Source organism: Parambassis ranga, chromosome 12 (assembly GCF_900634625.1).
Source record: "Parambassis ranga chromosome 12, fParRan2.1, whole genome shotgun sequence".
Classification (NCBI taxonomy): Eukaryota; Metazoa; Chordata; class Actinopteri; family Ambassidae; genus Parambassis; species Parambassis ranga.
The window spans coordinates 2,869,975-2,895,532 of record NC_041032.1 but is presented as its reverse complement, the minus strand read 5'-3'; the positions used below and the strand labels follow the sequence as shown (position 1 = coordinate 2,895,532).

Here is a 25,558-nt window from a genome sequence, read left to right as displayed (position 1 = left end):
AATGAAATACATTTCACTATTTTAAAATGGAAATGTTATGAATATTAATACACGGTAATGTTTATCGTTATACATCAACTGTGTGCAAAACAGTCAAACTTATGCTTAGTGAACCTCCATTAAAAGTGTCTTTATCTTTCTAATAGCTTCACGGTAATAATAATCTATTATTTATAGATTAGAACATTAATGAGAACTTATTAAATATACATTAAATATGGTTACATAGATGTTTTAGTTGTCTTGCTTATTTATAATGTTGCTTCACCAGAGTAAGGAGAGAAAATAAGGATACTTTTGCCTTGTAGCTAGTAGATGGGATGCCTAAATAATTGTCACACAGGACAAAAATCTCCAGGTGAAAGTCTGTTTTTGTCTGATTTTCACAACCCTAGACAGGCTGCCAGTCTATCTCAGGACTAACATAGAAAGACAGCCAGCCAGACACATTTAGAGTCCCTAACATGCACGTCTTTGGTATGTGAAAGGAGGCCAGAGTACCCAGAAAAAGGCACTGCATCACCATGGCGCCCAAGCAAAAATGCTAATGTTCCATTAGCTGTGTTACTTTGGAGCAACAGAATTGCTCAGAATCTGAGATCACGTTTATGTCTGCCTAAAAGGGGCGGGGCCTTAGAAAAGCCCATGTGACATGAGATACAGGAAATGACTGATTCCCCTTAACTACAAATCCTTCATTGGTCAAGCTGCTATTGAATGAGATGCATAAACAAACTTAAAAAAAAGAACATGAAAAAAGGCACAAACATTAGCAGAAACTAGAATGAAAGTCATTCTTGATCTAAACAGTATTGAAACAAACCATTTAGCTGACACATAAAAAACACAGTTTGACCTACAAATCCCTCGACACCGATAAGTCCAACTCCAAATGTGTTTGGCTCTACAAATCATCTCTTTAGTGAATATTTGGCTTCCAGTTGAGCACTTAAGTTAGAGCTCTGCCAAATGTACATTTTTTTTTTTTTTAGCTTCGTTTAGCGACTCACAGGCACTGACAGCGTCGCCAGGATCTGTCAGAGGGAGACGGAGAAGAAAGAGAGCTGTTGCGTGTTGCAGTCTGAACAGCGGGCTAGTATCTCCACTCCAATAACAATTACATCAAGTGGTGTGTTAAATGAGGTGGCCCACGGTTCAGAGGCTAGGGCTAATCACTGCAGTCTGCTCCCTAAAATACAGCGATAATGACGGGCGGAGGGGAGGATTTACTTGCCGCCAAATGCCTAATTTAACCCAGGCACGTACTGTACATGTAAAAACACACGCAGCAGCAGCAGTGCACAAAAGGAAATTTTCAACATCGAGACAGAGAAAGAGATACACATCTGTCTTACGTCTCTTTCCCTTCGGCGAGGTGTGAAGGTGGAGGAGATGTCTGCTTGCGTTTTCGGAGATGGAAGCCGGCCCGCGGTGAGGTGATCTATCAACAGCGGCTCTCTCTCTCCTTTATGGCCCTCTCCATCATCACATGTACGCAGTAAATCCTTCCTCAAACTGACGTGCAGCCGCTGACATGTGGTTCCTATCTAGAGATTTCACAACGGGGCCCCTGGATTCGGCAGAGGTGATCCTCATCGCGGCGAGGGACGCGCTGATAGCTGATCTAGGGTCAGTTAGCGGAGTTCAGAGAGGGAGAGCGTGGATCAGGTGTTGAACATTTGTGGAGGACATGCACATGTTTCTGGGATGTGAAAGGCGTGTTTTTCTGGAGCGTGCTCCGTTTGGTTTAATGCTGATCAGCTGTTAGATAGCAGCTGGGGATATTTTTTTGGGGCCTGTCCACCGTATCGGTGCGGTCTGCTTTGTTCTGGGCCAGAGTTTTGCAGAGTTTGTGGCCTCTTTTCTCAGAATAATGCGAGCTGTGTCTGCAGAGTGCACGTACACGTGGGCGGGTGGGTTAGTGTGTGCGTTTTTTCTTAACTTATTTATCTAGGGAGGTTTTTTTCCTGTCGGCACACCCTGCTTTAGGCTCACAATGTCTCCATGAAGCCAAATACGTTAGTTTTCACATTTGTTACTTTGAATTATGTTGATTATTTTTCCCCCTTCCTGAACTTTTAGCTCCTGCCGCCTCTATGCGTGCCCATCAGCAGGTATTTATTCACATGAAATTTCGGAGCACCTTTCAGCACCATTTATCCTTTTGAAGCAGTGGGAAACCATTTTATATGCATTGAAGTTTGCCCACTGGAAGTCCTAAAAGACGGGCCATTACCTCACCGAGTGTACACCGAATATGTGAATGAGGAACATGGCCTCCATCGGCGCTGACACTGGAATGTTACAGCGGGTGTGAATATGAAATACAGCCTCTTAAGGTGGAGCGTGCGAAACTGAGCTCAGGACTTCTAAAGGCGGTGTGTGTGAATCCGAGCTGCGGTTGGGTGTGGGGGGGCTCTCTTAAGGCGGTATGCGCAGATCAGAGATAGACTCCGGTTTGCAGGCTGATGGACGAGACTCTGACAGACATTCTGTGTCGGGGGGGGCAGATTGAGTGGACCAGGTGGTTCGGCTTGGCGCTGGCATGCCGGGCACTTGGAGAGTGCTTCTAAGTTTAGCCCTTACATGATGTTACATGTGCTGTTTTTTCTGGACCTGCTGTGGGATGTAAAGGGAAAAGAGGGGCGCCTCCTAAGTGGTTCTCCTGCTGCCATCCTACAATCGACGTGTTAAATCTTTTTATTAGTTTTATAATACTGCATGGGTAACTGCACTGTAAAACATGCTATACGGTCGTTAAGTGTTCACATAAAATTAGCGGGTTCAACACTAATTTTCATTTAAAACATAAGAAAAGTATATCGTAAGTAGTTGCTGACAGTAATGCGGGCAGCCATCTTTAAAAGTTAGTACCTTATTGTAGGCAAATACAGCTTCAGATGAACAACAACAACTTACTTTCATCAAAAAATGTATACAAAAAATGGGCATTACCAAGTGTTCCATTACTGCTTCCATAGGATTTCAGAAGGTGAGCTGCAGCATGTGCTGCTGATCAGCACCTCATCCCCACTGTCAAGCACGGTGGTGAAGGGGTGATAGAATATAATAGAATATACTTTATTAATCCCTTTGGGAAGGTCCCTCAGGGAAATTTGGGGGTCATCAAAAATCATGCTGTATGAATGAGGTTGTATTTAGACCGCATACACTAAGTATTATAATTTTACACACACACTCACACAAAACTGAATGGAAAGAGAGGGCACAGGTTGGGCTTCAGCTTCTAATGTTAAAATGTACATCTTTTCAGCACTAAAATAGCATTTAATGGGGCCGGCACATATTGAATGGGCCATTAAAATAAATGAATGATCAAGTATTAAGAGCTTATATTAGTCTTTCTAACACACTTTCCTTGGAACACTTTCTACGATGAAAAAAAGGAGCTGATATTAAATACTTTTTCATTTGCCTCCAATTAGTACCAAATTGCATGCAGATTTTTGGGAAGTATCTTCATAATTTATATCGAAACGCAGATAATTTTGAGAAAAGTATGACAAATATGGGACAAATGTGGGACCCATTAAATAAAGCAGAGCTTTCGGCAAGAGAATCCCAGTCCCTGACATGCGAGCCATGTAATCAGAATAATCAGAAAAATTAGAAAAGAACAGAAAGAGCTGCTTTGAGTCTGTTGAAATGCTTTACAAAGCATTTCTCCTGAGTGGTGTATTTCTGCATGAATGGACACAGAGGATTTCTCTCATTGAAAAGCTTGTTCAGGGATGGGAACTGTAGATGCTGCGGGCCTGTATGACCCGCTGAGACATTGTATGTGAAACGGGGCCAAACAAATAAACCTAGAAAGAAGCGCAGACCTCCTAGCTTGTATGCTGGACCTGTGGGAGTTTTAAATCAGGGGTGTGCTCTCTGCCTGTTCTCTCCTAAATGTTTCTCACATCAGCCTTCTTCTTCAGTCAATTGTTCATCCTGCCACTTCTGTTTTCTTCCTCTTTCTCTCTCTCCCTCTCTGTCTTCAGACCTCAAATACAATCCACTCTCGCCCTTTTTTTCTCCCCCTATTTTTCTCTGAACCTTGAACACAACATTTTTTTTTTTCCAAGCCTGAGTTTTTAGCATTTCACCATCTCCCCACAGAATGCCTATTACTCAACCAAGTCAGCTCCACCGCACTTTGATGTGTGTGAGACCTCACTGGTGGATAAGTGCTGGTGTTGGTGTGCGTTCGCATGTGTGCATATGTGTGTGTGTGTGTGTTAAAGCTTTGCAGGCTTGTCATGGGCGGGTGATTGAGTCCAGACGTTGCGGGTTCCTCTCTTCACCATCGTCCAACCCCCCCCCCCCCCCTCTCCTCCCAAGTCCCCTGTTTGTGGGTTCAGAGTGTGTTGGGCCTGGGGGCGGGCGGGGCCACGGCTCCCTGGGGTGCAGTAAAGTGATAGGACTGTGCAGGGGGGTAGGATCGCCCCTGGGGAGGCAGGTCAGAGGTCAGAGTCTCGGCCCTGGCGAGTGAGGATCAGGGCCATGCTAGTCAAATATGCTTCAGGTGGGGCCTTCCTGGAGAATTCACTGCTGCTTAGACTAGCTCGCATCTGGCTTTTTGTCTGTGTGCGCGTGAGAGAGAAAGTTTTGCCTGTGTTGCTCCTTATATTTCTATTTTTGTGGCCAAATCTAGCTACTTTCAATTAATTGATTACAAATAAATCTACTGTATGTGTTACGCAAAAGCTCTTGCCTTTGTGCGTGTGCTGCATTAGAGTAAAGAAAGAAAACTAAAATATGCACAAACTGCCTAAAAAAACAGCTGCTAGAATGCTACGAGCTTACTTACTTTGTTCACAAGCCCATAAAGTCACTGGGCTGTGTGTGTTAGCACATCTGCATTCACTGTTTATGTCTGTCTCTGTGTTGTCTTCTTAAACTTGTAATGTTGTAGTGTTAATTCAAGATGTGTATATAAGAACTAATATTTGCTGCGTGCACAGATAAGACTCTAAACACTTTACAAGAATTAAACAAATAAAAAATAGTGCCAGAAAATAGGTCAGACAGAGAGAAGGTCAGATTGACGATATTAACCGATTAATGTCTTAAGAAAAGCCCCTTGGCCTATTTTGTTGTTTTTCGTTTGTATGGCAGATACACAGACTTTTTTGTTTTCATTTATCTTGCACTTATTATTGTTTGTAACAACTTAAGTTGTTCTGAATCCAATGATCTAGCCCAATCTAATTCCAATGATATCAATCATGTGTTATGATAGTAGATATATTAGTGAGAACAAGGGGCGGGTTCCTGTTTTCCCATTTTTCACAAAAATCCTTGTGGATAAACTAAAGTTGGATTTAATTATAAATAACGTCCCTTCCCAATGAATTATATTGAACAAATGGTGGTAGATGTAATCATTTCAGTGACCACATACTTGGACCAATTTGAAAGATGTCCACACATTTGTTTTGAGCTAGATTTCAAAAGACTCGAAAGGAAATTGTAATATTCCACTGAGAAAACTGTGTGTCATTAGTTAATGCAGCTGCTTTACATGTGTTTTTTTCATATTGCAGCGATCAGAAATTCAGTAAATCATTATCGAATCATAACTCATTCAGCATTATTTATTTGAGTTTAATAATTATTCCACAAGTTGTTGGTGGATTCATTTAAATGAGATTTTCTCATCTGATTCATATTGCTATTTTTATTTACTTTTTGTCTTTAAATATAAAATATCAGAGGTACTGCACTTTTTATTAATGCTTTAAGGTGCAATAAAGGGACATTATTGGCAGAAAAGGGACGTTTCTATATAGAAACACATTAATACAGAAATAGGCATAACAGCAGAAAAACAAATGAAGAGGCAACAACTAAATGAACATAAGCAAGTGTTCACAGGAAGAAACAGATGTGAATGAAGCATGAAGCATTTCATGGCAAATTGAGCTCTTTTTAAGAGACTTTTTAAACTCCACCTTCCATCCCTCAGCAGCTCCCAAGATGGACGATAGGGAGGTCAGGCCGTCACCTGGTCTCAGACGCTGACCAAACACTGGCTCTCAGGCTGAATAATGGGCTGTCACTAACCCATGACCTCAGCTCCGAGTCTAAGGTGTCAGATCGATGTCAGGCAAGCACGGCTCGTCTGACGAGAGGCATCCCGTGGTGCTCTGTGCTCATCCTGTATGCTGCACGGTCATCACCACATGTCACATGGACATGTATTCATAGTATAGACACATCCCGGTGATGCGTAGCATCCTGCAGATTGCCACTGGCTCTGCTTCAGCAGGTGCTGATGAGACATATGTTAGCGAGGTTATTTTAACAGGAGCTGCCGTGTGCCTCCTGCAGTCATGCCGCATTAAGGGTGCTTGTGTGTCTGAGCATATGTCCTGTACTGTAAATGCGTGCCTTCATGTAGCCTCAGGTATGTGTTTGTCGAAAGCGCATGGAACATTGTGTTGTTTAAAAACTGGTGTCATAGCAACACCACCAGCAGCCTTCCGTAGCACAGAAGGGGTTTACGAGTCGCTCTGTCGACCCCTTGGGGTTTTACACTGACTGAATGATGGTGCCCTGCTGTGGGAGTGTGTGCTTGTTGACTGACACTAACCCCATGCTGCCCTTGCTGCTTTGACCTCCTTGACACCAGAATAGCGTTGGCGGTAATTAACCTGCTTCATCAATGCAAGACAGGAGGAGAATCACTTGGCCCGCTCAATCTGTACACCAGCCAAAATATTCATTTTAAAGGGTCAGGTCACTCAAAACAAGCCACTTATTTTCAGATTCACTACATCCTGTTTTGTGGAGTTGTGAATTCTATGACTCTCACAGTAGCACAATAATCGGTTGCTGCTTTGATTTGAAGGGACACTCCACAAGCTGTCTAAAGTTGCACATGCAGATCAGTTTACTTGTCATAGTTGATGCTACGCTGCATCTTTTGTTTGGCGGTAAAACCTTTGTAGAGAGACTATAACCCTGCATGCTCTGATTTATATTTTGGTGAAGCCAAACAACCACTCAAACGGATGTCACAGCACAGGAGAGCCACCTCCTCAGGACAGGATTCAGTGGTACAGCTACACCTTAAAGACAGTGGACACTCCTTTGAGGATAAAAATGTACAAATTCTAGAAAGACAGGACAGATGGTATGAAAGAGTCAAGGTGTGTGTCTATGTAAAACTAGAAATACCTTCTGCCTCTCTGAACAGAGGAGGAGGGCTGAGACATCAGCTCTACAACTCGGACTTATCATCTAGGTTTCTTATTTACACACCGATAACAATGGGTCGTTAACTAGTTCTGCACATGACCCTCTTGCAGTTTCAGGTTGTTAGCCCACCATTAACCAACAATAGGGACTTTAACTAGAGATCCTAGTAGTGTTTATTTTGGCCACATAAAAAAATAAAACAAATGCAACTACACTATATTGCAACACATATACAAATGATTACATATAATGACAAACATTATAACCGAGGTGGTAGGTAGAAGCCACTGCTTATTTTGCCTACCCTACTTAACGTACTTTATCTACCCTTATGATAGATTAGATTAGATTAGATTAGATTACTTTAAAAAGTGAAAGTCTCCTACATTTTTTTTTTTTTTTTACAAATGATCCTAAGCACAAACAGAGTCCCCACCAGAACAGTGGCAGAACTGCGGAAGCCTGGGAGTGGTCTTCAGAAAAAGCTAAGAGTCCAGTGACCTTGATTGAAACTTTTGGAAACTTTTTGGTAATGTTATAGTAAGGTCTATTGTGACAAAGTGACAAAGTGATATTTCAGTAACCTATGGGTGACATCACAGAGGCTTGATGTAGGGTCTATAGTTTTGAAACTGTGATGTAGCTGGGGAGTTTTGACTTTGAAACAAGCGACCATATAAATCTGATAAAAGTAACTCAGTCACTTCAGTAACTTTTGGAAGTTCCTAGTTTAGGTTCCAGGTACATGAAGCTGTATAACATCCCCTCTGTGTGTGTGTGTGTGTGTGTCAGCCTGGCACACTGCACTGCCGCAGCTGCATACGAAGGACAAGTTAGCGATTGGCACAGCCGGGACCACTAGGATCCATAAACATCTCATTCTTCCTGTCTCTGCTTCCTCCTCAGCCTGTTGTTGTATTTTAACTATCTGAGGTGCCTTCCCACAAGCAGCAATGTGTTTCCAATCTGAGGCCAATTATTCACCTCCTCTGGTTTTGTTCCCAGCAAGAAAAAAAAAGAAGTAGAGAACTGTCTATACTTTGCAGGCTCCCATTTTTCCCATCTCTGTGCTGTCAGCACGCAGCCGGACCCAGCCCTCTGGCAGACACATTATGTGTTTAAATGCATCATGTGACTGTTTGTGAGCGGACAGATGTGTGTATATAATTAGCCAACTAAATAATAATGGGTCTAACTTCCCAGCGGCAGAAAGCTATGAATGATGGGACAGGTGGAGGGAGGGAGACCTCCCAACCCTGAGGGCAACAGGATGGACAGACCCCATCTGGTGACATCACATCTCACAATGAGCCCCTGATTTCCCGTCTTTTTTGTTTTTTTGGCCCCATAAAGAGTTCCCCCTAGAGGCTGCGAGTGGTAACTACAACCTCTGAATGTGTGTTGTGGAGGAGTAAATTTGCAGGACCTGATGATATAGAGGCAGAGTGAGGTCTGCAGTCTGTGGGTTGTGTCTTTCGCTGCACACATTATGTGTGTGTGTGTGTGTGTGTGTGAGCTTCATGTGTTTCTGTGGGTTGAAAGCATCTCTTCTTTTCTCTCTTTGTGGAATAACCCTGGGAATCTGCCCCTCATCTGACCCGTCTGTGTTCATGAGGAAAACAACGGGACAGCTTTATGCTCCCCTCCTCCCCGTTTACCTTCTTCTACCCTCGTGTTTCGTCTACATTCTTTTCCTTCTCTTCTCTACTCCTCATCTTTTTCATTTTTCTTCCTTCTTGTCAATGTCTTCTGTCTTTTTCTCATCTTTAACCGTTGTTATGCACTTTTCTCTTCTTTTGACTTTTATTGTCACCTTTTCTCTCTCCTTTGCTTTCCTGTATCCTGTACAAAACAGCAGAGGGGTGACAACCAAACCAAAACCCCCAAAATAACTATAAGGCCTGGGGCTGTAACACCCCTTTTTGACCTTCCTCTTCCTCATCTTTCTTTAGATAGTAGAACTTTGCCAATTTTCTTTGTAAACTGCATTTGATCCCTTATAATTCATGAACTTTGGTTACATTTTAGTGTTTTTAGACTCAAAATATTTACAGCTTATGCCAGGTGCATCCTTATCAAGGTAAAGCATCAGTGTGTGAGCGTTCTCATGGGAACACAAGAAAAAATAAATTAAAGAAATCCTTCTACCCCTGGAATACAATTCCTGGCAGCATAGAAAGAGCTTGAAACATAATTTAAACCCTTATGTTGGGTAATAAAACAGTAACGCTTTAACGGTTCCACAGTTTCCTAAGAATTTCCTCTCAACATTTCCTGGAAGGAGATTTGTAATCTGGCATTAAATAGAGAACAAATAAAGACAAAGTTCTTTAGCATGTGTTGATTGCCAGAGGAAACTTGCAGAAAATGAAATAAAACCCACTAACGGGATAAATAAAATAATTATTTTACTGCCTAGTTTCTCATTTCCTCTCCCTCACTCCCACACTCTCCCCTCCTCTCAGAACTGGCTTTGCAATTCCTTTACCTGTGCCAGGCCACAAACACAACAGAAGGGGATAAAGAAAAGCAAACAAGCCGCCTGAAAAGAGGGATTATCCATAGATGTTTGCTTTGTCAAGAGCTCCGGTTACTGATTCATTGATAAGCCCCTTTAACTGACCGTGAGTAATTCAGCCAATCAGGGATCATTAATCCCCAAGACTAATACATTTAGGAGCTTTTATTTGGTTAATGGCTCATTATGACACATTTCTAACTGATAGTGAACTGTTGAACTGTGGGCTTTTTTTTTGTCTGATCAGTTTTTATTTTCTGCCTCCTGCTATCAAAACCCTGAACCCTCGATCAGCCTTCACCACCTCCCGCTGCTCCCAACAGCGGCGAGAAGGAAAACACAACTGTTGAAATTGCCTCGATCAGCCCTGTGGAGGCTTAATGACTCACTAAATAGCCTGTAACAACAAAGCCATTTAGAAAAACAGATGAATAAATCTTGCTGGTAATGAAAATGAAGAACCCTGAAGATTGAAAACGCTGTTGAAGGTTTATAACCGGGGCAAAATGTATCAAAGTTTCTTTCTCACGCTTCAATCCAGCCCTTTGTAGGAGGGAGGGTAATGGATGCCCTCATAGTCTCAGGGTAGATAGAGAGAGAGCAGAGACCAGCAGTAGAAAGTCTTTGGTTAAGAGAATATTCCTCTACATCTTGAGTCAGGCTGTGTGTTTATGGCTCTGTGTCTTATCAATATTTCACTTATGCCACTCAAACCTCTCCTTATAGCCTCCATCTGGCAAACATCTGGCTCATCTGTTGCCGCTCATGCTACACTCTCAATGCCCATTTTATCGTCTTCTGCAGTAAACACCTACAATCCATATGCGGCCTCTCTCTCCTGCAATTTTTTGACCCTGTTTAAAAACTATCCTGATTCCTGTTGGATGGGTCTTCAATGAAAAACAAAGAAAAACACAATTAAAAGCATTTAAAAGGTGCAGGCTGTTGCTAAGTAGGGGCATCAGGCTGAAATGCTTGCAAGGATGTACACCCCCACTACAAAGAAAAATATGGCGTATCCTCTGGAAGACCACTAGTGATCGATTACGTATAAGCCACAGTTGGTCCTGAGGGGATTTTATGCCCTGGGTGCTGTAACAACACCTGACATCAACATGGCTGGGGAATGTCTTGATTGTTTTTTTTTTCTCTTGGCTTTCCCTCCGTGATATGTTTTGGTTTACTTATTGTGAACTTTCCAGATCGTTTCCCATAAAACCCAATAGTAATTTGTCTGTATTGATCTGTTATGGCTGGAGGGTTTGGTTATGACTTAGACAGGCTTTTCAGCACAAACTGAACTTCACATGTAGTTCTACAGCTCAGAAAAAGTAACCTACTGTCATGAGCAGTGACTATTGTTGACTTGCTTTGCAATTTTCTTAACTGATAAAAAGGTCTCCATAAAATAATGCCAAACTTGATTTAAAAAAAATAATAAATGGTTAGGTTTATGCTAGCTTTATCCAAAAAACACACAGTCATGACATCAGACACAGACACATTCTGTTTTCAAAGACGTTACATTTCTTTCCTTGTAAGGACAGGTTGGACAAACTATAGCCAAAAATGTAACATAATATTTAATTTACAAAAGTAAACCATCCAATATGTTTGACTATTGTTTTAATGTGCAGGAAATCTCAAGAAGTGAGTGCAGAAGACAACCTGAATCAGCCACAGGGGACTAGTTTCATTGCTTGTTAATGCTAATAGTAAATGCTTCCCCACTCCAACCACATCTGAATACAAATATCCAGGCATGTTCTTACTTTCACACACTTTTCCCCACCTTTCTCTCACAAAGGCATTAGTTACAAACTCTTCTTAAGCCTGACTAATCTTAGCTATTACTCATGGGTCAGGTTTGATTGACAGCCGCCAACACTTACGAGACTGAAGCTAACGTTTACAGCTTAGTGAAGACACAGGAGGATAACACAAGCTACCCTATAGTGCTTCTGGCTGAGGACCTGATACTGTGGAGCCGGCTGACCCCTGGTAGTCATAATATCAGCAAGCTGCTCTGAGGCAAAGGGGAGGCCATGCTGTGCCTGCCTGGAGCCAAAGCGCTCAGCTGGTGCTTGAGGGGGAAGAAAAAAAATCTGGGGGAGAAAACAAGAGCTTTGGTTTCACATTTGACCAGCCTATAATTAGAGAGAGAAAAAGATTAGAATATGGCTGACGATGCCACAAGACACCCACACACACAGCTATCGTGCATACACACGCATCCGCTCATTTGCGGCCCTTGCAAACCCAGTAGGACGGCCACTAATCCTGCAGCACATTTACAATCTGTGTAACAACAACCTGATACCCCCAGCAGGCCTTGGTGCGCGCACACACACCTCCCTTTATGCTGCTCATGCCTTCCCCCCAACATGTACGTGTCAGTAGCAACAGCTGCGTCTCGACCCCTCCTCTCTCCTCACCTGGCTTCGGATCAGCTGATTGTTACTCCCTTTACCCCAGCGTGGAATGAAGCTGGCATAATATCTGATCTGTGGTCCAGTGAACAGCCTGGGTAGAACCCCCCTCGGTGCTCCAGCAAGATCACCCATATCGGATCATCAGCCAGCTCGCATGCTCCAGCACAGTCTGTGGCCCCTGTCTCCCCTGACGGCTCCTCACTGTGTCAATGAACAGAGGTTGAGTATTGAAGACATCCGCAGTATGTCAGTGATACTGAACCGCGGGCCATTAGCAGCTATACAGACACAACCTAGCCGGCCGTCAAAGCCTAATCTGTCTCTGCTAAAAGCCCCCAAAAAGCAACCTTATACGGCACATATGGGAATACGTGTCCAATCACTCTCTTCAGGAATGAATACCTGGCATATCTCGTGGTTGCGCTCTTTTTGTCCACTCAGTTTACAGTAAACACATGCCGAAAAATCTCTGTTTTCATGGCGAGGCCTCACTTTCCCCAGACTAACCAGATTCCACAGGGGGCTCGTACATCAAGCTGTCATATTCGGCTAATGAAAATCTCATTCTACAGAGGGATCCTCTTAGAGCTGCTAAAGGCACATGCTAACCAGGGGATTAGCCCTGTAACGCTAGGGGACTTTAATTTCAGCACCAGCATAAGTCATTGCTGCTGAGCACTAACATTGATATATGGCTTAAGTCTGACTAGCGTGTATCATGAGAGGTTTCTGCCCGGGTGGGTGAGTACGTCCTCAGTTTCCGAGCACACGGGGCAACTTATTTCCTCTAGATACCATGATACCCAGAGTATCATCTCATCATTAGTATTCATAACTCTTTACATGGTGGCAAGTGACCCCAGCCCCAAAACAAATTGATGAGTAACTTTCCACACACTTCCAACAGCTGCTCCTGTTGTACCTTTTAGCAAAGCATAGCTTCGGGTGATCTGAATGTTAAATGTGAACACAACACAAAGCAGGCTGCTGAAGAGACTATGCACACTCAGCATATTTTAATTAGGTAAATAAATCATTACATAGGTCAGGTTAGCTAATAATAGATTAGTTGCACTTATGCTTACACACAAAAACTTGGTTATACCACAAATCCAGTTATGGTGCTTTACCTTTTTGTATTTTTCTTCTTTCTCTTTAGATTTTACCGCGGTGATTACCACATTGACGTCTGCATCAACGACTATCTGGACGTCTACTGTCCGCACTACATCAGCCCGGTGTCTGATGATCAGGCCGAGCGCTACATCCTCTACATGGTGAACTATGATGGCTACAGCTCCTGCGACCACACCGCCAAGGGCTTCAAGCGCTGGGAGTGCAACAGACCTCTATCTCCGAACGGGCCGCTCAAGTTCTCGGAGAAATTCCAACTTTTTACTCCCTTCTCTTTAGGCTTCGAGTTCCGATCTGGCAGAGAGTACTACTATATCTGTGAGTATGCAAAAAACTGTAAAGTACTTCCATTAATCATTGCAGAAGTTTGGCTTCTTTTCTTACTATTGTACTTGGAGCAGATTGATATCTTGAAATACTGCAAAAAAAAAGCAGCAATGTTCTGACTTTGTTTTGCAAGTCTATGAGGCTATGAGGGCCAAACACAAGCCAGAGGGAGTGAAAACATCTCTACTGCCTGAAGTGTCTTTTGTTGCCGACTGGCTGAGCTCAGCTTTCTCCTGCTTGTGAGAAGAGTCAAGAAAACAAGCAGCTGGGAAGTTGTGTTTTCATAAGTGAAGTCAGTGCCCTGAAGGGGAAGAAGAGATGGACTAAGTGAGAAGCGGCGTGCTCTGCGGTAGATTTAAGGTATTTAGCTGACACTTGTGGCGGGCAAGAACCTTCAGCAGGAATAGGGAGTGTCAGAGGAAAGACAGGGCACAAAGGAAAGGATGCAGAAAAGGCTTTATTTCCCCTACAGTGCTGCTGCGGCTTTGCAGCTCCCTCTAGACCTAGAGCAGGTGTTTCACAAAGCTGCCAGAAAATTAGACTTCTGGCTGATCAGTCTCATAGCTTTAGTATCTGTTGCCTGGTCGCTGATTCCACCCTTTGAAGAATAATAACTAGTTATGTATTTACTTCTCCTCCACACTGATCCCGAGCGGGGCTCTAAGCGAGCATCTGGAATCACAAGATCATAAAGACTGTCCTCCTGAGGGAATCTCAATTTATGTTTTCGTTGCAGAATTCTGTATTGTGATGTATTACCCGTCACTAGATGTTTCTGTTGGATGTCTGCGTCAATTGGCTTGTCTGCTCGACTGCATGAAATATGGCTTTATTGTTTAGGGGAATTTGCGGTGATCCGATAGCTGTGCCAGAGAACTGTTGTTGCAATTGGTTGGATGTTGATAAGAAAAGTCACAGATTGTCTAATTCTGCTGGATTTTTTATAGCAAAGGAGAGGTTTTTGTAGACTGTGATGATGATTGATCATCTAAAGAGAGAAAGAAAGAAAGGCAAAGAGACAGGCCATATGGCTTCGGGCAGTTTCGGGCCATATGGAGTATTCTCTTGCTGACTCAGATTCATGACTCATCTATCAGATACTTGTCTTTTTACCTCTGAGAACATGGGATCCAAGCACTGTATGAACTAAGAGACAGACAGAGACACCTCCAGGAACATACAAAGGCCAAGTAGTCAGAACAATGCACACACTGATTTGTCTTCTATGCTTAGAGAGGCTAAATTGCTCTATAGGACTAAGGGGAGGGGCTCAGAGTGATGATTTTCTATAACTGTTTATATCAGGGGTCGGCAATTTGTGAAGATAGTTTTGCTTAAGGCTGCTATTAACCAAATGTTTTAAAGTCAGAACAGAAATGCACCTTTTAAGGGCAGCCAACAGGAAAACGTCCTGTCTGCAGTCACGCCTAAATTTTTCAGCGTAGTTACGAACCATTTTGAAAACGTAGATAACACGATCCCATGTCTCCGAACTGTAGATGACTGTAGATGTACTGCACCAGGAGTAGTCAGAGAATGTTTGGAGGGCTTATCAGCTCAACTTTGCTGCCTTTTATTAATTTTTGGGGCTGCACTGAAAGGACATGGGGGACAGGTTTATGAATAACTGACAGTGGATAGAGACAGGAAGCATTGAGGCAGGGAGAGAGGGATGACAAGTACCAGAGGGCCGCAGTCAAATCAAACCAGGGTCTCTGCAATAATAGACTCAATTTATTGGCAATCATTATGTGGGCACTCTTTATAAAGATATATAATTTGTACTTTGGGTTCATGATGTGAGTCTTAAAACACCTTTCTAGATAGAGCCTCGTCTTTTTCCCATATCCAGAACTGCTGGTTATGTTACTGTGTTTTATCAGCTGCTGGTATCAGTGTCAAATTCCATGTTGACATTGTCTTGCTCTAACAATAGCTGACAGTTAATACCAGTGTTATATGGTTTGAGAATCTGTGAAGTGGGCATGTAAATGACACATTGGCGGGGGGAGTCCGTGTCTGCTTCTCTCAGTGGAGACAGACGCTCCTTTGTCCTCTTCTGTGGTGATCGTCACCCGCCCCAGGCGTGGAGGGGAAGAGGAGGGAGGCGGGACCCATGTCAAATGGATGACACCTGCAGCTGGATGTGGGCCAGCCACGTCTAGTAGACAGACACCTAGGGGGAAAGCTGCCCTGGTGTGGGATCAGATCTGTTGCGACCAGTCCTTGAAGGTCAAAGGTCGCCGAGATGACGAGGAGTTCTGCGCTTAGAGCTTCACCCGGCCTCAGAGGGCGGCATGTTTTTCTAATAGAGCCGCAGTGGAGCGGGGGAAGCCTGATCCTAATCTCAGGGGATAGAAATCCAATTTTCAGAGGAGACAGTTGAGAGTCTGGCTCTCTCCGTGTGAGAGAGATGACTGTCTCCCTGTAAAGCCCTCGTGCTTCAAACAGCCAAGTCCAGCTCTGTATAACCAGCGCAGATCTACATCGATAATGACACGAACCCCAGCAACACAGCACAGTTCCCCCTTCAGCTTCTCATGGCCGAAACAAAGACAAAAGGCTTTGTTCACTAACATAATCCAAGCATCACAAGAAAAACATCACACTATTTATGCCAGGATTTGCCTAATTCACCTCGCAGTCACACCAAAGCCAGAGCAATCTGCTATATGTGCCGCCAATGCAATCGCAACAACATCATATAATCGAATGTGCAAAGTGTGTCTGAGCATGTGACGTGGCAGGATAATCAACGGCCGGATGACCTGACTAGCGCTGTGGTCTAGAGTTGCAGGCAGAGCTGGAGTTACAGTCATGGTGAAGAAGGACTGTGTTGCTCGAGGACAGGAAACCCAGACTCTGACCTCAGTGGCAGACATGAGAGAAAGGAAGAGAGACAGTTGGGTAATTGCATGTGTGTGTGTGTTGGAATCTATGAAGAAGTGGCAGAGAGAGCGAGTGAGAAAGACAGTGTGACACAATGTCAGGGAGAGATGAAGCATGGGAGTGAGAAATGGTGGAAACCGCTCTGCAGCTTGAGTATTTTATTAAGTGTAAAACAAACATTGAAGCAACAAGTATGGCAGGGTTGATATGACACCTCGGGGTGCATTTGCAGGGTTGTAACATAGTCATTTAGCAAAGGAAAACATGAGTAGTGTTTTATTTTTACATTATACACATTTAGAAAAGACACTATTAAATCTACTGTATATATAATAAGCATTTCGTTTTCTTTTGTGTGCTCATTTTTGAGTTTTAGGTTTTGCTGGGTAGCTGACAGCAGTATGTTGCCATCTAACATATGCAGGCAGTTTTTAGTAGTGTCTGTTTTAGCGCTACATTCATGTCAAGTATATGTATCATTGCTATGCTTAGGGCAATTATGGTATATGTACCTCGTCTGATTTTGTGCCTGTGGTCTGTCTATAAAAAATAGCAGTTTTTATTAGTGAAATTTTGGCAGAAAATTTGTCCATAATACGTTTTTGTGCATATTTGTGTTATTGTAAGTAGGTCGGCAGACTCGGCACGATTAATTAAAAAAACAAAAATTCATTCATCCCGATCTTATTTTTAAATAAAAATAACAAAAAAAAACATTAAATTAAAAATTAAATTATTGGAGTGTGGAGTGACGGTTTTCACACAAAATAAATAATGAGGGTTACTGTAGTGGCGACAATGACAATGTGACAATGGAGCAACACAAGTAGTGAAAAAAGGAGCATATTTCCCCATGTGGAATGTTTTTTGGGGTTTATTATGTCCATCATAATGTTATTTAGTTCAGCTGCTTAAAGCTATTGACTTCAAAAACAAATATATCACACGTTTAAAACACATTTTTGGTTATTATCCGACATCTTAAGACAATATATAACCTATAATAGATACATAATAATAACAGATAAAACAGCACAATAACACATATGGGCAGCCATAATGTAGGCCAATAAAATACCTTTGTTCTCTGTGTCTAAAATTTTTATGCAAGAGTGCAGAAATCCAGTTTTTATAGGGGTCAGAGAAAGAACGATAGACGGCAAAGAAAGCTGGACATAAAAAAAAAGATAGACGGTCAGAGTGTGGCCAGTGGAGTTCAGTTCAGTCAAGTTCTGTTCCAGCCACCGTAGGGGTGTGAGGTAAGTTACTCGATACCCACTGACACAGACAGAAGCAGCGTGATTGACAACGTTTCTCTCTGGTTTATTTCCTCCCTCTCTGCTGTTTCGCTTCCAATATTCTTCTCACGGTTAAAGTTTAAAGATGATTTTTATCTCCTCACGCAGACTGGACGGCATCTGATAAAATGCCTTTTTTGAAATAGGAGCCCGAGTCATCTGCAACAGTGGAAACACTGACATGCTTTACTTTTATCAGGGAATTTACCGCCGGGCCGGAATTCATCACACAGATTCTGCGGTCGTCTGGGTGATAGTGACTGTGGACAGACAGTGAACTCATGGATACATGCGCAGTCACTGATATCCAACGGTCAGATCATGACAGCAGGCAGACTTGTGAGGGAAAATCTACTGTTGGACAAAGACAAAACAAAGTGCAAGTCATCCGTCACAGCTGGAGACACCCCCAGCACTACTTGAAAACTAATTAGTTTTGTTAAATCTGCAAAACAATCACTGCTACCTGTGCAAAAATGGTTTTAATCTTTTGCCTTTTACAATCAGGAAACAGAGGAAATGAGATTTTGTAGGTGAGCCGCACATCTGCAGAAATGACTGCCCCTGGCCCCAAATTACACTTGGAAATATGAGGTTGACATTGACATAAAATATGGAGCAGAAGGGCTTTTACATCAGGATGAGAGGGAAGTTCAGACAGTGAGATGAAGCTCTTCAGACTGTATTTAAAAGGAGACAAGAGTGGAAGACACAATGGGCCACATCACTGATGTTTATGAATGAAGGTAGATGGCAGATGGGTAAAGTGTGAGTGGCTTTATAGAAGTAGGGCCAGAGAGGTCGTGCTGTAATCAGACTGTGCAGTGTCTCTAACTAGAAGGGACAAAACAGGAAGTATGATTCATAGAAATTGTCATTACAAACACCCCACATCTACTCTTCAAATGCTACTTCAAATGCTAGCCAGTATCTGTTAGCATGTCAGTCAATAATTTCTGCCATATAAAGGTACTGTATATTTCATAGTTTCGTGGCAGACTACAGGTGCCCACATAAAGAGGTGTGGTCATGGTTGCCATTGCAATCTACTTTAGGTTTTTTTAAATTTATGTACATTACATTATTTACATATTACATAAACTGCATGTAGCAAGATTCTCACATATTCAAAGGCTGGTGTATATATTGTCATATAGGTGCCATACATGACAATATGATAGGGGAACATAGGTGGGTACGTGTCATTGTGTCATTTGACACATTGTAAAAGAAGCCAAACTTCTCAAATATTAAACAAAAATAACTTATGCATGTCATCTTGAATCCACTTTGGACTACCCACAAAGACAGTCAGTTAAACACAAAGGAAAACACTTTACATAAAAAAATAGGTACGCTGAGAATCATTACACATAAATAATGGATCATTAACTTTTAACTCTAATAAAAGGACAAACTGCTGTTGATTTACCATTCATGTGTTGCCTCATTATGTCTGAGGGGCAGAAGAAGTGCTGGCAACAGCTTGACTACATTATTATATATTTCCCTGTGCCAATTATGGTAAATTATAAAGGTCAAGTGCAGTAATAATAGTGGCATTTTAACTGACATTTTAATTTGTAATGACATTTTCCATGATCATGCAGCTCTAGATTAGATCAAAAAAGTTGTTTTGATGTAGCCTGATGTGTGCGTGAAGTGTTTTTGTCTCCTAACCATGTGTGATGTGTCCACAGCCTCCCTGACTGATGACAAAGGAAGAAGGAGCTGCCTCCGACTCAAAGTCTTCGTCAGGCCTCAGAGTGAGTCTCAGATTGTTGTGTCTGCTCTGCTTGCTTTTGTATTTTGCTGCTGCACCAGCTTGTCATCAGGCTAAGCGACATTTGACTTGTCTAATCTTCACATCTGCCCTTTTTTTTTTTTTTTATTACAGACAATTGTGTGAAAAACTCCGGGAGTACGCAGGAAGGAATGGATTTTGATGACAACAGTCACAACTCCCTAGAACCCAGAGGTTGGTGGGAACAGTCCGTTATTTGTGAGACAGAATCATGCTTGATCAGTGCAGATTATTAAGAACTGAAAGTACCTATTTGTTAGTACACTATCTGAAAATATCCAGAATAGTATTTCCTTTTATGATTTAAGAATACCCACCAATGAGAGATTAAAGCAAAGATGGTTAAGACATTACTAGCTGATAAAATATCTATTAATAAATCAAATCTGATTCAATAAATTATTAAAAATCAATTAATTGAAAAATGCATATATCAGTGAAACCAGTTAGCTTAGCTTAGCATAAGGACTGGAACCAAAAAGATAAAAGCTAACCTGGTAAAAATCGAAGCTGTCATTTTAAAGCAGGACTTAAAATGATGGAGCAGCATCCAAAGGCTGCATTTGAAGACCAATTGCATCAGTAGTGTGACAAAGCTGTCATATTTCAAAGGCTGACAAATACTTCCCCCTGGGAGTGAAGCATCCCATCATTCATTGTGTACCAGTGATGGTTGGATGTTCTTTTCTAAAAGAGTACAGTCAACCTGAGCTCAAATGGCTAAAACAAGTACGCTACAAAGACCATGATCACCAATTTTGTGCGGGAGGGTCAAGGTGTGCAGGAAGTGATCAAGCACTAACAACAAAAAGCTCTATATCTGCATATAAAAACAAACACCCTATGCCAAAAATGTAAATATTAATGATAAATAATGTATGCTGGAACCTTAGTATGCAACCCATAGTGCAGCCATAGGACATTGATATATTATTAATGATTCCGTCAGCGATGCTAATTTTTTATCTCTCTCTTTTCAGATGGCATTAGTCACGAGTCACCAGAGCCGGCAAGAAGGGACGTGAATTCTGCCGGTCGACACCAGACTTCGGTCCTCCTGCTTAGCTCGGCCCTCATGCTCCTGGCTGCCATTTTATCTTTATAGCGCCCAGTTTTAGAAACTCCCCCAGGAAATAAATGGACTGTCCTGATTGGACCACAGGCCACTCTACCCTGCAACCCCTCCCCTCAAGGAGCACTTTGGAGAAAAAAAAAATAAATAAATAAAAATAAAAGAACAACACTGACAATCCCTCTCAGTGAAATTAGAGAGGAAGGGACTTCCACACCGAAGCCTTTGTTGTTTTTGTTTTGTTTTGTTTTTTGACTTTATAAAATGCCAACCAGTGTGATTTTTGACTGTCTAGGATCGAGGTGAAAGAGCCTCTGACCCGTTCGCCTTGCTATACTGTTCACAGTATGCAGATATTACACCACTTATTTGTGTTGAAGAGAAGCACACAAACATGCTTTTAAACATAGAAAAACCCACACAATCTACACAATCGGTTCACTTCGCTAATGGCATAGAAGCAAAAGCAGGATCCCTCAAAAGTTTACAAACCTAACATTTTTTTGTGTTCATGAACACCACATAACAACCCCCACCCCACATGTGACGTCATTAAATCACTTCAGAGCAGAAGAGGATTCAGAGAAGAAGATCGGGGAGCGACGCGGCATGTGCAAGCGGAAGGGATGCTGTCGCTAGGAGACTGTTGCTAGGGGGGGCACAGAGCAAGCCTTTTTGTGACCTAACCTTCCTCTCAGGATCAAAACTGTGGAGGACCCTTGCTGAAAGAGAAAAGAAAAAGAAAATCTGAAGAAGCACTCGTCTTTTAGTGTGTGGATAGAGGCGATTAATGATTGATTAATGTATTTGTTTTTTTGTTTTTTTAATAAATCACGTAATTCAATTGTAGCAGCCGACACGGGTGTACAGTAAAATATTTGAAAGGAGCCTAGAAGTCGACGTGGTATTTTGCCAGGCAAAATGTATTTTCCTATTTATTGTGAAGTCCTTGTGCTATTTTTTGTTTTGGTTTAGTCTGCAAGTACAGTAGAATGGCAATAAAAAAACAATCTTATTAAGTTAGTTCATATTACATACAGTTCATTTGCTGATTAATGATACAAAAAAAAACACAGTTTACGTATCTGTCTTTGGACTGATCACTCATGATGTTTTTATTGTTTGTAAGAAAGTCCAGGAAGAAAAAAAAAAGTCTGATGAGCTATCAGGGTGTAGAAGTCGTAGAATATTTGTCTATTTGTCATTAACGAATGTCACAAATGTAGTTACACTATTGTTTTTGTGAATCACTGTCATAACACAACTATTGTAAATAGATGCAAGTTTTCCTACAAAAGTTCAGGGATGTGTCCATGCCTGACATGAGGTTGAAAAAAGAAACAAAAACAAAAGATTATTTTTGAATTATTCTTTGAATAAAGCGAACGTTTCTGTGGCTAAGAGATGTTTCCGAGTTACAAAGCAGGTACTCTAGTGCATGTGGGGTGGTTGGCTGCGTAGGTCCAGTCGCCCCTCTTTGATGTAGTGTAAAGTGGCGTCTGTACAGAAAATACACCGGGGGCGCCCTCGTACCGGTTATTTCTGGAATGAAAAATTGACCACCAGGGGAGATGGAATAAACATAGAGGAGGTGTCCTGTTCTCTCGGGGCAAACTGAACTCCACCAGTGGTGGACCTGAGAAGGGAAAGAGAAGAAGAGCGAGATGTGGAGCTATGCCGTGCTCCTGCTGAGATCAATGCTCTTCTTTCCGTTTAAAGGAGGAACATGTGGTAAACACATCATTTCCACCGACACCCTTAAGACAACCATACCTTGACAATAATTATTATTAAGAACACCTGCATTACCTGCTCTTTGGTACAAGTAGAGGAGTATTAGGGCCACGCTTAGTGAAAATAAATGGACCGGAATTTTTTTCCCCCCAAATTACACAAATATTTTAAAAATATCAACATATTTAAATTATTTATGCTCTAGAATAAAAGCAACTGTATTTTTGTTTAATTTAGTGGATGGATGAAACCACTACAAATTTCCATTAACAGTGGTCCTAATACTCCATCAGAGATGGGTCGGGGAGGAAACTTATCATATGTCACTTCCCTAAATTGCCATGTCCTTTCTTTACAATCACATTTAACATGGTCCTCATCAACAAATACAAATTCCACACCTTTAGACTATTTGTTTGATGGAAGCCTCTGTGGAGTTCCCCTTTAAAGAGAAATTGAAACTTCTAAAATATTATTATTATTAAAATCTTCTGTCTCAGTTTAATTCGCCACATTGAACTTGCATTAAATAATCAAAAATCCCACTCTTAGTAGGAACAATGTCAATGATTCCAAGCCAAGTTAAACATGCTTTTACTTTGAAGAAATTAAGTCTAACCCTAAATCACAAGGTTTGGTAGTTCAAAGAGACATGTAAAAAGTTTATGAAAAACGCTTGCCTCTTGGCATCTATCAGCCTCCGTACGTCACAGCTCAGCAGCAACGTCCGCTGTCACCGAACTCATGGCCTCCAGCCACACCAAAATATCCAATCAGTTTTGTGGATACTGTGTATCCAGCAGTGAGTCTGTTGTAACATACAGTGTTAGATTCTTTTTCCGCACCTCTTTTTGAAAGGCAACTTAACTGACACATTAAAGTTCTTAGGAAGAAAAAAAAAAGTTTGATACAAACTATGCTGAATTTCATTTTGTATGTCTTTTATATGAAACAAGGAAGAAGAAAAAAACACAACACTGCACCTTCTCTCTGTCAACGTGTTTTGTGCAAACGTGGCACATATCAGAACAACAGTATGGTCGGTTACAATGAAGCAATGAATCAAAGGGCCTGAAGAAAGAACAGATGGATCTATATTTCTTTTTTTTTTTTTTAAGTGGTCTTGTTCATTGTACTGTTGCATCCAAAGTGTCTTTAAAGGTGCTGGATGCTCTTTATTTGTGGTTGCTTATCTCCAGGCTGCAGTTACCATCACTGTAACCACGATTGACTTTTATTGGTGTAAAAGCTCATGTGTTTTTGTGACAGAAGAAGAAAAGGAAGTGAAAGTCTGTTTTTGTTTTCCTGCTTCAGATGTTTTATGTGTTTTTGGAACAAACGCGCTAAAAGGAGCTTGTGTTCTGAGGACTTCTACTTCTTCTTCACCTGATTTTGGTACCATGTAGCCTGAAGCCACTGGGTCCCTTCTGTTCTGCATCCTCTGTATAAAAAAAAACCTGTGCTTTTGTGGGTGCATCAAGAAATGGGAAGCATTTTGTTACTTTATCCACAGCTGTGTATGTTCCTCCCAACTTGACATGGACGTGCCACACAAACTGCACATTTCTTTTGAACATTGTAGTAACTGTACCTTGTGCCTATATGAGTCCCATCCTCTCCTGTACTCATCTAAACTCTTCTAATGTCCTGCTCAATCCTTCACTTAGACTTTTCTACAAAAAGGCCATTTCTTTGTAAATACACGTGTTGGAGCAGCTATGACTAACTAAAACAAAACAACAAAAAAAAGATTTAATAAATATTTCTTTGTCGTTGTAATTATCCTGTCTCCTTTGTTTTATTAATCACTCTGTAAATGAGTGACAGTTTGTGAAATGGAAAGAACATCAGGCTTCGTCTGAGCAGCTTGAGCGAGTGCTGGGTTGTTTGTCTTGGTTGTCACTCTATGCATAATCACAGGCCGAGTCCGGGGGAAGTGGATGAACAGCTGTTTCTGTATAATCTGGAGGTAATTCACTGGCTAAAAAAAAAAAAAAACCAAAACAAAAAAAAACAGAAACAGAAACAGCTTCAATTAATCTTGCGGGAATGTGCAGTGCTTCAGGGAGCACTGCCAAGAAAACGCTCTCGCACGCTCTCTTGCTCTTCGCCCTGCTCTGCCTCTCCTGCTGTCTGCTTGAATTTCGCACTTTTGGACTTTTCTCAGCCTTTTCTCTGCCTCTTCAATAACTTAGCCACCTTTTACCAACTTTTTTTTTTGTGCAATCACAACTTTGAGTTGTCATTTCAGTGGGACCAAACCTGATCAGATGTTTTTCAAGAAAAGGTCAAGAATATACTTTGTGTTTGGCTAAATGTAACAATCAACAAAAGTGATGCCGCAGCTTTGGATCCAATCCTATGTTTCCCACAATGCAACCTTGTCTGTAATTAGGTCTTTACTGACTGCTCATAAATTTGACTCCAAGTTCAAGCCAGCATCAGGTCTATTTCCTAGACCTGACAGAGGTCCTTGCAGTGCCTCAGAAGAAAAACATGCAGTTATATTCACAGGCTGATTTATTAACAGACCTCGATACACAAGGTCCCCACCGGTCTATGATGGACCTGATGGAGGAAGTGCAGACCTGATGCCAAAACACATTCATCCAAAACCTAATAAAATTCACCTGCATACAGGTGCATCTGTTTTTCTTAGCAGTGCTTAGATGAGACTCATCACCATAGTAATCGAGCAAATGCTGGAGAAGCTTGTTGCAGATAGATGTGTCGGTTTTAACACAGTGAACACAAACCAACGCAGCATTGTGTGTTAACATTTCAATTGGTAGATTAACACGCAGCTAGAGCAGCAAACCACCTCAGTACAACTATAATCAGACAAGAATAATAAGACCAGAGGTTTAGTTAGTTTAGTAGTACATTAGTTTTAGTTTTTAAAGACCTGTGAAGACCTCTACATTTGACCTGATAAAAAAAACCTGTGGGCTTAAAAAAAACAGTAAAAATTAGGGACGTGCCAGGTTTTTTTGCCCTGGAGTGCGAGTCATTTGATTTTCAGTATCTGCCAATACTGAGTCCCGATCCAATACTTGAATACCCTACTTAAGGGTTCTCTACAAAACAAATGGCAGGTCACTCGGTACAATCATTTGGGCTATCTTGGTTGTCACGGGTCAT

General features: G+C 41.7%; 1 protein-coding gene across 1 annotated transcript in view; it reads left to right on the top strand.

The window, feature by feature from the left end:
- Positions 1–23,873, top strand: part of LOC114444037 (ephrin-A5b-like) — a 65,196-nt gene extending 41,323 nt beyond the window's left edge. The window contains exons 2-5 of the mRNA XM_028418437.1: positions 13,319–13,611; positions 19,508–19,573; positions 19,705–19,785; positions 20,592–23,873. Coding sequence (XP_028274238.1) covers positions 13,319–13,611; positions 19,508–19,573; positions 19,705–19,785; positions 20,592–20,716 — 565 coding nt within the window. The 3' untranslated portion in view covers positions 20,717–23,873. The remainder of the gene's footprint in view (positions 1–13,318; positions 13,612–19,507; positions 19,574–19,704; positions 19,786–20,591) is intronic.
- The last annotated feature ends 1,685 nt before the right edge of the window (positions 23,874–25,558 follow it).